Here is a 9,748-nt window from a genome sequence, read left to right on the forward strand (position 1 = left end):
GGTTTCCAGTGCTCTGGCACGTATCCAAGGTCATTCAGTTTGGGCACACGGTGCCGAAAAAGTTCGCCCTCACTGCCCTACACCAATTTTGACAAATGGCAGTCCAATCTCTTCTTGAAAATTCAATTAACAACCTTGCTACTAATTTAGTAACCGCAGGGATTCACTTAGCAACTGCGGCACGAAAAGTAGTACAACGGAGCAAAAATTCACTTAAAGAATGTTTCGCTTAGCAACAGGAATCTGGGGCTCGATTGTGGTCGTAAGTCGAGGATTACCTGTACAAACAGACACACACACACACACCATGCCGTGTAAGAAACCTCACCGAGAATAAAACTACGCTCCTGATTTGACAGTAGGGGATGTGGGAGTCTCAAAAGCAGAACTGTACCACTGAATGATCACAGCGGAGAGAGTGGCTAAGATGCTCGCCTTAAAACTAGGAGAGAACAAGGGCCCAAAACTCCCTTCGGAAGGGGGTTCAGCTGGAGATCACCCCCAAAAGATCGAAGAGCAACTTTCTAAACTCTACTTCCATCTGCGTATCTGCCTTGAGGAGCTCTAGGAGACGTGCTTATACAGGCCTGCCTCGTGTTGCGCTAGAAGTCATCCCGAAGCAAAGTCATGAATGTAAATTAATTTTTAAGCGAGCGTGCTTGAACCTGAGGCGGACTTTGCTTTCTTCATCTTGGTTACCTTCCTGACTACGGGTAGAAAGGCATTTTTGTCCTGCTGCAATTTCATCCCGACGGCTTGGATGGAAAGCCATGAGGATGCTTGCCCTCGCTTGTTCAGAGTCGGCTTACGGAGTTTGACTCAAAAAAAAAAAAAAAGGAGACATCAAAGGGGCTCCCCCTTCAAGACTTCCTTCATAATGGTGGCTTTGACCTTCATGGAGCTAAACATTAAGGTGCCAGAAGTCTATAAAGATTCTCTGTCATCCAGGTCATGGCTGTCCCAAAGGTGCTTTTTCAGGAGGCCACTGAACTTTCTGGGGTTCCAAATAGCATCCCACATTAAATCAGAGTCTGAGGCAAAGGATTGCTCAAAGTTCCAATTTATGAAGACAGCCATGTTGGCACATCTGGGAAAACCTGAATCTGAAAGCTTCCCAGTTTTCCCCACCCAGTTGAAAGTTCAAGATCTTGCCCCCCCACACCCACAAGTCCATCCCATGGTCCAATCTCCCACTGCCACAAAGACAGATTCCACCCATCCAGTTCTGCCCAGGTGCAGTGACAAAGGATGACCTTGACTTTCTAAGAAGAATGTTATTATGGCTACATATCATCTAACTCCGTACAATCCCCCCTCCCATTTTCCCACAATAGAAAATGCATAGTAGAATAATAGAAAGTGTGGCAGGCCAAAGATCCAAAAGAAAAGATGGCTGCAGGCCTGACATCTGTTTTTTCCTCTGAAGACGGTTTGCTCTGCAGGGAATATAAATCCTTCCATTCCCCACCCATCCAATCAGAACTGAAGAACCTTCTTGGATGAGAAGCGAAATGTCTTCAAAACAACCCTCAAGAAAGTCCAGTTGCCTCCAGAAAAAAAAAAAAACACCTTTGGGACATTAAGGTGCCAGGGTCCTGGAAACATGGCTGGCAGTTTTCAATTTGCACCATTAATTTTTAAGATCCAAGGTCCAGCTAAGGGTTTTCCCTTTGAATACACTTAAGTGAGGTGAACCACAATTGCAACTGACAAATTGGACTGTAAGAAAACTGGCCGCTAAGTGAAACAGAAGCTGCCTCCAGAAGTTGTGAATGCCCCAACACTGGAAGTCTTTAAGAAGATGTTGGATAGCCATTTATCTGAAACGCTATAGGGTTTCCTGCCTAGGCAGGGGGTTGGACTAGAAGACCTCCAAGGTCCCTTCCAACTCTGCTAACGTATTGTAATGTATTGTATATGATGCAGAGTCTAGCATTTTATTTTAAATATAATGCCAATGCTACCCTTGTGCAGAGACAAAATAATAATTTGAAAAAGTGGCACCCTGAAAGAGGGAAGGAGCTCTGTACACAGGCACAACATATGTTCATAATGCAACTGTACAATCAGAAGTTAAACAAATGGTTATTTCAGGCCTATTTGTAGGAGTACCAGCAAAGCCGGAAATTAGCTAGAACGGGGAAGAGTGTGTGCCACAATTATATCACACCCAATGTGAAGTTGCTAAGTCACCTTGCCTCTCCCTTAACAAACAAAATAAACGCAGCTATTAATCCCGCTTTCCACTCAGAAAGCAGGACATGTAAAAAGATGTGTTAATCTCAGTAGTCTGTTCAGGGTTGTCTTGAGCCCCATCACATTATCCCAACCAATCAGAGCCTCCGATGTTGAAGGTGCTCAGCCAGTCAAGTCTGGTAGGGTTATTCAGGTCATGGGAATATGCTCATCACCATCAAGTTTATTTTATTTATGTTTAAAAAAAACCACAGACATACATGCCCTCAAAATCCTGTAACAGCTTTTATAACCCAGGATGTTTCAGATTGTGTTGAGGGTTTCAGATTCCCCATTTCCCACCCTTGAGCGAGGAAGCATCCCAATTTCACAAAGATTCAAATCTGGAGATTGAACTTCGAATGCAATTCAATCCAAGCTCCAAAGCAGCTTTTAATTATTATTATTTTTTACCTCTCCTGGAATAATCAAGACGTATTCCACACTGCTGGATTTTGCTCATCTCAAAAGCTTATTTTATCAAATCCATCTGGGAAGTCAAATCAATTCACTTTCCCAAATAAACATCAATTATCGCATCGGTGATGATCCAAACAAAATCAGAGCCAGTTTGCATACAAGCAGGATAGTGAAACCACTGTTTAACGTGGTTCGCCCACTTATGAACCCACAGACGTAAAAATCCCAAAGAAGCCAAAGACACAATTCCTGTCATAATCTCAGGGGCAATCAGGCAAATCTCCCTTTTCCCTTCCCTTGCTCCAGATAATCTTGAATTCTAAATCTCTCAGTAATATAGCAAACTCAAAATAGCAAATCCGTGGATGCTTCACAACTATCGTCTCGGCTAATATAAGCAACCTGTTATCCACAGGACAGTTAAAGGTTTCTAATCGTTAACCTCAAGGCAACCACAAAAGGCAGCTATGCAAGCTGGAGATGACTTTTCACTTCTGTATTTCCAGATCCCCGTCAAACGGGCAAGAGAGCCGGTCAATTATTTTGCAATGCACTGTGACTGAACCTTTTACCAGCCCTTCAACCACAGCTGCCAAGGACAAAAGGAGAGAAGACAGGGGGGGAAATAAGCAGGTCCCAAGCAGCAGCCAAGAAAAGGAAGGAGAAGGAGGAGGAGGAGGGAGAGACGGTATTTGCTCCTGTTGAGTACAGGATAGAGGTATAGCATAGTATGGATACCTGCTGTGTAATTTGTACATAACCTATAGAGCAAAAGATAGGTGCTAATCCACCAAAAGATTTGTGGCTGGTTCTATATGTTCCTTTCCTGACTTATCTTATTTTTCGGAATAGAAGGCGCACCTTCCCCCCACCCCAAAAAGAAGGTGAAAATCTGGGTGTATCTTATACACTGAATACGGCATTTATGGCCTACCGAAACCCTGCCCCCTTTGCAAAAATGGACGTGCAGAGGGTTTGGGAGGCTTGCAAAGTGCTCTAGGGGGCTGGGGAAGGCAAAAACAAGCAAAAAATGAGCCGCTTTTGCTTGTTTTTGCCCTCCTCGCCCCCCCGGGGCACTCTACAAGCCTCCCAAAGCTCTGCATGCCCTACCTTTTTTTTTTTTTGCAAAAAACGAGGCCTGCAGAGGGTTTGGGAGGCCTGCAGTGTGCAAAAACTTCTTTTTTAAAATTTACCTCTTCAAAATCATGGTGCGTCTTATACTCTGGTGCGTCTTATAGTCTGAAAAATAGGGTAATTCAAAAGTTAAGACTTGGTGTTTTCAATTAACTCTACTAGATTCACTGTTTGGGCTGGCATTTAATGATTGGGGTTAAACAAAGGAGTGCCTTTTCATTCATTCTTACAACGATAATAATATAACACTTCATTTTACCGGAAGTGGCATTTTCCATTTTAAACTTTGTCCCTGGCTGGCATGGGAAAAATAGGAACTGTAAAATATTTTACGAAAAGAGAGAACTCTGAACCATGAAGATCACACTGTAACCCATCTGGTAAGTCCAATGATGCAAAGCAGTGAGAAGCCAGAGAGGTATGTAACAAAACTGGAGTAGCAAGAAACAAAATCTGTATGTGCAGAAAACAGGAAGAAATTGTCTGTATACTGAAGACCAAACCCCCAAAGAAAATACAATAAAAGAAGGAGGGGGAAATCTCAAAGCAACATTTGGAGCAGCTCAGAAAGACCTGGAATTAAACAGAAAATACCCTAAATTTTAAGACTTTCAACTGAAGGGGAAAAGTTACCACTACCACAGTATGTGTAACAGGGATGTGGTGCTAAGATCCTGAGCCTGTCGATCAGAAAGGTCAGCAGTTTGGCGGTTTGAATCCCTAGCACCGCATCACGGAATGACCTCCCGTTCCTTGTCCCAGCTTCTGCCAACCTAGCAGTTCGAAAGCACATAAAAAATGCAAGTAGAAAAATAGGAACCACGTTTGGTGGGAAGATAACAGTGTTTCGTGCGTCTTCGGCGTTGAGTCATGCCGGCCACACGACCACGGAGACATCTTTGGACAGCGCTGGCTCTTCGGCTTTGAAACGGAGATGAGCACCATCCCTTAAGAGTCGGGAACGACTAGCACATATGTGCGAGGGGAACCTTTACCTTTACCTTACAGTATGTGTATTTTGTGCTCTCAATGTCTTATGTTTGGCAGAGGGGATGCTTTAATGGTCACTCATTGAAGTTGGTCAAAACATCTGGATTCCATCACTTTGAGAAGGCTTAAGAAGAGCAACATAATTACAGTAGCATCATCTTATATCCATTGTCTTTCAAAGTTGGCCTGTGTGAACTTCAACTCCCAGAATTGCCCAGTCAGCCTGGCTGGCTGGAGAACTCTAAGAGTTGAATTCTGCAGATCTTAAAGTTGCCAAGTTTGAGAAACACAGATTTAGACCATCAAGCAGGTAGACATGGAAAGCAAAACAAAAAATCTATCTTTACATTTTAAAGGAAAATTTCATTCCTTGCCAAATGTAAAACTTGTGTCTCATGACATGAGATCAAAGACCAAAGATGCTTTACTTCCACACCTGGAATGTACACTTTGACCACACATTCCCTAACTTTCTTAAAAAAAAAAAAAAGCAGATATCTTCATTCAATTCAGGAATTGCAAGGACAGACTCTGATAAATCAGTTACTAAGAAGAACAAATTTCCTTAGCTTTTATTAATAGCATAGCCAAGGGACCTGGCACCAAAACTGACCAAAAAAAAATCTATCTACTTACATTCTTCCTTCAATGTTTTGCTGGTTTATGCATTTCATCCTCCAGTTCTGAGCAGGAGTACAGCACTTGTCCCAGTTTAAATAATGGAAATGTAAGGCTCTAAACCTTTACATATTAATGATGATTATCTTGAAGCCTATCTAGTCTAACACTGGAAGTTTTAAAGAAGAGATTGGACAATCATTTGTCTGAAATGGCATAGGGTTTCCTGCCTGAATAGGAGGTTGGATTAGAAGACCTCCAAGGTCCCTTCAATTCTGTTATTCTGTTATTTGACGCTATACATCTAATTTAAAAGCTGTTCTGTTCAACAACAGAGCTGGCATCTAGCAAGGATGCACAGAACCAAAGTCTTAGTACAGTATGTGGGGATTTTGTTACAAGTAAGATGACGTTCTACTTTAAAAGCAGAAGGAAATTTATCAAGGGATAGGTACACCAGTCAGTTTGAAGGTAGCCACCCTTCCTGTTTCAACACAGAAACTGTGACATTTCAGGTATTGCACATCATGATGGTCCCCATGTCGAACCAAAATACAATATATTTACGCTTCGAAACCTCCTCACAACAATACCAGGAACTCTTTCCCATGTTGACATTTGGTTATTTTAAAATCCATGTTTGCTCCTGCTGAATTTATACTTCACGAACCACATTCAATTCGAGGGGAACAAATATGGAAGGCGAAAGGTTGCAGCAGTTGCAGCAAAAGATAAGATGTGAAAATATTTGGATAAGCTACTTTTGATTTCTACTAAACTTCAGACCATGACAATAATCTTCAGGCCAGGGCAATTATACTTTATTCAAGACCTGAGATTAATAGGGATTAGAGATGAATAGAACAAAGATGATTCAATTAATCAAGCTAACAGATTCAACTGTATTACTTCCTTGAAGACTACTTAGCATCTGAATCACTATCGGGAACCGTTTCATAATATGTTTGAAATCCAAAAGGCATGTTAATAACCAATAAGTTGTTTCTAAACAGAATGAATACATTCAGAAAGGTTAGGTCCACTTATTTGTCACAACTTGTCACAATTTGAATTTCTAGGTTTAGACACAGAATGACATTGAATGATTTGTGGGGTTCTTAAATACAAGGAAACAAGACAGGGTAGTGGTTTGGATAGTGATAAGATAAGTGCTTCTTATCCATTCTAGTTCCTTTTTTAAATATTGTGCTACCAAATGTTTGTGTCCTTTGCCTCCACAATAGGCTTGTTCCAGTGAAGGAAAATCTTTATGCAAGTGTAAGGGAAGATTTGATGATGATTGGCTGTAAATACCTAGTTTTATCTCTCTTGTATTCACAGAGGTCAAGAGTTTCATGGCATTTTAAAAATTAACCTGCTTAACATAGCTCTTTTCACAAACGAAAAGCATACCGATCACTATTGGCATGAAGCATTTTGTTAACTGGGTAACTTTTAGACATCAACACACAAACACATAAAAGCAGACCAAACTGCAAAAAGAATCTTAAGGTTGTGATGTTTCTACCCAAAACTCAGGTTTGCTTAGAAAATATGCGAAGTGTGATTTATAACAGCAGAACTGAACAAACTGTCTTTTATCCTCACTCCCCTCCCTTCCATCCATGTAAGGTGAGATTCTTCCTTTCTCACATCAACACACACATCTGCAAATATATAACATGGGAGGGAGGGAGGGAGGGAGGGAGGGAGGGAGGGGAGAGAGAGAGAGAGAGAGAGAATAACATCTACATTTGTTCTCTTTCCTTATTTTCTACCTAAGCCCCTTGCAATTTCTAGGATGTACCCTGATGAAAGATACAAATAATGAACTATAATAACTGACTGTGGTCAGCAAATGGATATTAATGATGAAGGAGTGTCATAAGAAAAGGATCAGAAGAATGATTAGGGAAGACATGAAAGCAGGTCAAGAGGCCAAGGACTTAAAACAGAAAGATGGCGAACATCTGGAAGAATGTCATAAGTCAGATATTTCATAGTGGAAAAGACTACCTTGGGAAATGCAGATGTTTAAACAGAGGCTGCCAAGCCACTTGTTAAGGAATGAGAATTCCTGCAAAGGTGGGGCTTGATCACCAAAGACCCTTCCATAACAACCTATGATTTTATATCGGAAGAATTTCCTAACCCTGTGAGATGTTCAACCATGAACTAGAGTCTCCTTCCTTCCAGATGTTTAAACAGAAATGTTTCAACATGATGTCAGCGTTCCAATATTTGAGGGGCTGCCACAAGGAAGAGGCGGCCAACCTATTTTCCAAAGGACCCAAAGGCAGAACAAGCAGCAATGGATCTTGAAATGAAACTAAACAAACCAAACCAGATTATTATTATTCATTATAATTATTATTGCATTCCAGTTGACTCCAGAGAAACACCTACAGGGGGGAGGATGGATGCTCGAGTCTTGAGGGCTGAAGAGAGATCCATGCAAGGTCCCCAGCTGTTGGAGGAGGAGGTCCATAATGGGAATGGCAATCAGAGAAAGAGAAGGCAGCCCCCTACCCCAACAAGAAAAGCACTGCCCAGTCACAAGGGGGGGGGGGAGATGACAGCTATATAAATTTTATTTATTTATTTGATTTAGTTATTTATTGGTTTTACATGGCTACGTTTATTTATTTACTTATTGGATTTTTATATGGCAATGATTATTTATTGGATTTATAGGGCTATGTTTATTTATTGATTGGATTTATAGAGCTATGTTTATTTATTGATTGGATTTATAGGGCTTTTTATTTATTTACTTATTGGATTGATAGGACAATATTTATTGATTGGATTGATAGGGCTATATTTATTTATTTTATTTTATTTACTTATTGGATTGATAGGGCTATATTTATTTATTTATAATTGGCTTTTTGTACGGCAATAATTTTTGATTGGATTTCTAGGGCTGTGTTTATTTACTTATTGGCTTGATAGGGGTTTGTTTGTTTATTTATTTACTTACTGAATTTCTAGGGCAATATTTATTGATTGGATTGACAGGGCTATATTTATTGGTTGGGATTTATCAATTGGATTTCTAAGGATGGTTCACTCGCCCTCAGTGACTCCGGGCAAGCTTACACAAACCATCAAACGACCCTATCATATAATCCCAATATAAAAAGAATACAACCAACTGTACCCCCCAACACACACCACACATACATACCCGCAACCCCGGCGACAACCTGCCATCAAACCTGTGCCCCTTTGAGGGTCTCCATGCATCCCCCTCTGGGGTTGTCCTGTACCCCACCAGACCCAGAATGGACGAATCCATGACTCACATAAGAGAATTAGGGTAAGATGGGGGGGGGGGGGAGAGAAACCCACCCACCTCCTCGACTGAACCCTCCCCCCCCCACAATTTCCCTGCGGGGGCTTCAGACCCCCCCTCTCGCTCCCCCATCCTGGCACAACAACCCAGGTAGGTAGGAAGACCTGGCTAGGTGGCTAAGACTCGCTGAGCTTGTCGATTAGAAAGGTCGGCAATTCGGCGGTTCGAATTCCAAATATAGGTCGGACTAGATGACCTCCAAAGTCCCTTCCGACTCTGTAACGGTTAACCTACGTAGCCTGAGAGATTCGATGCCAACGCGGGGAAGGGGGGGTCATGCCGGCCGGGGGGGAGCAAACCATCCCCCGCCTTTCCTCAAAAGCCCCCCCGCCCTGTCTTTTTCCCGAGGGGGGGTGTCTTTCTGCCCCTCCCGGCTTCTCACCTGGCCCTGCCGGGGGCAGCGGAGCCGCCTGCCCGCCGCCCAGCCAACAGCAGAGGAGTCCGAGGCCGCCCCAGCCGATCCCGGGGGGCAGCAGCCGTCCCGGCATCCCTCCGCCGCCTCACGGGAGGCTCCAGGCGAGTCCTCAGCGCGGCCGGGGCCTGTCTCGCCTCAGCCGGCGGGGCTCGGAAAGCCCGGCATGGGTTCTCCCGCCGGAGAACGACGGCGCCAAGCAGGCAGCAGCAGCAGGAGGCCGACGAGGGAGGCCCGGTGGAACCGCCGTTTACCTCACGAGGCACGGCCGGCAACGGCGCCTCGCCTGATCCCCTGCCGCCGCCATCTTCCGGGTTACCTGAGAGAGGGCGACGCCGGGATTGGACGCCGGAGACGGATTGGCTGACCCTTGGACCAATCGGCGTGGGATCCGCTCCCCGAGGAGGCGGGGGAGGGCCAGCGCGACGGGGGGGAGGGAGTCCGCCCTGGAGTGACAGCCGCGTCGCAGCCAACCGGAGGCGTAGCCCCGCCTCCTCGGCGTTAAGACAGCAGTGCGCGGAGGTGAAGAGTGGGAGGGGAGGTGAAGCTGCAAGAGGCGGGGTTTGGTTCCCCAGATTGGC

At 43.9% G+C, this 9,748-nt stretch overlaps 1 protein-coding gene across 2 annotated transcripts in view; it reads right to left on the reverse strand.

Annotated features, from left to right (window-relative positions):
* Nucleotides 1-9,491, reverse strand: part of LMTK2 (lemur tyrosine kinase 2) — a 34,099-nt gene extending 24,608 nt beyond the window's left edge. For both annotated transcript variants that reach the window (XM_081965688.1, XM_081965687.1), the window contains exon 1: nucleotides 9,138-9,491. In XM_081965688.1, the coding sequence (XP_081821814.1) occupies nucleotides 9,138-9,243 (106 nt within the window). In that variant the 5' untranslated portion in view covers nucleotides 9,244-9,491. The remainder of the gene's footprint in view (nucleotides 1-9,137) is intronic.
* Between the last annotated feature and the right edge of the window lie 257 nt (nucleotides 9,492-9,748).

The sequence above is a fragment of the Natrix helvetica genome (assembly GCF_964273705.1).
Source record: "Natrix helvetica genome assembly, chromosome: 13".
Classification (NCBI taxonomy): Eukaryota; Metazoa; Chordata; class Lepidosauria; order Squamata; family Natricidae; genus Natrix; species Natrix helvetica.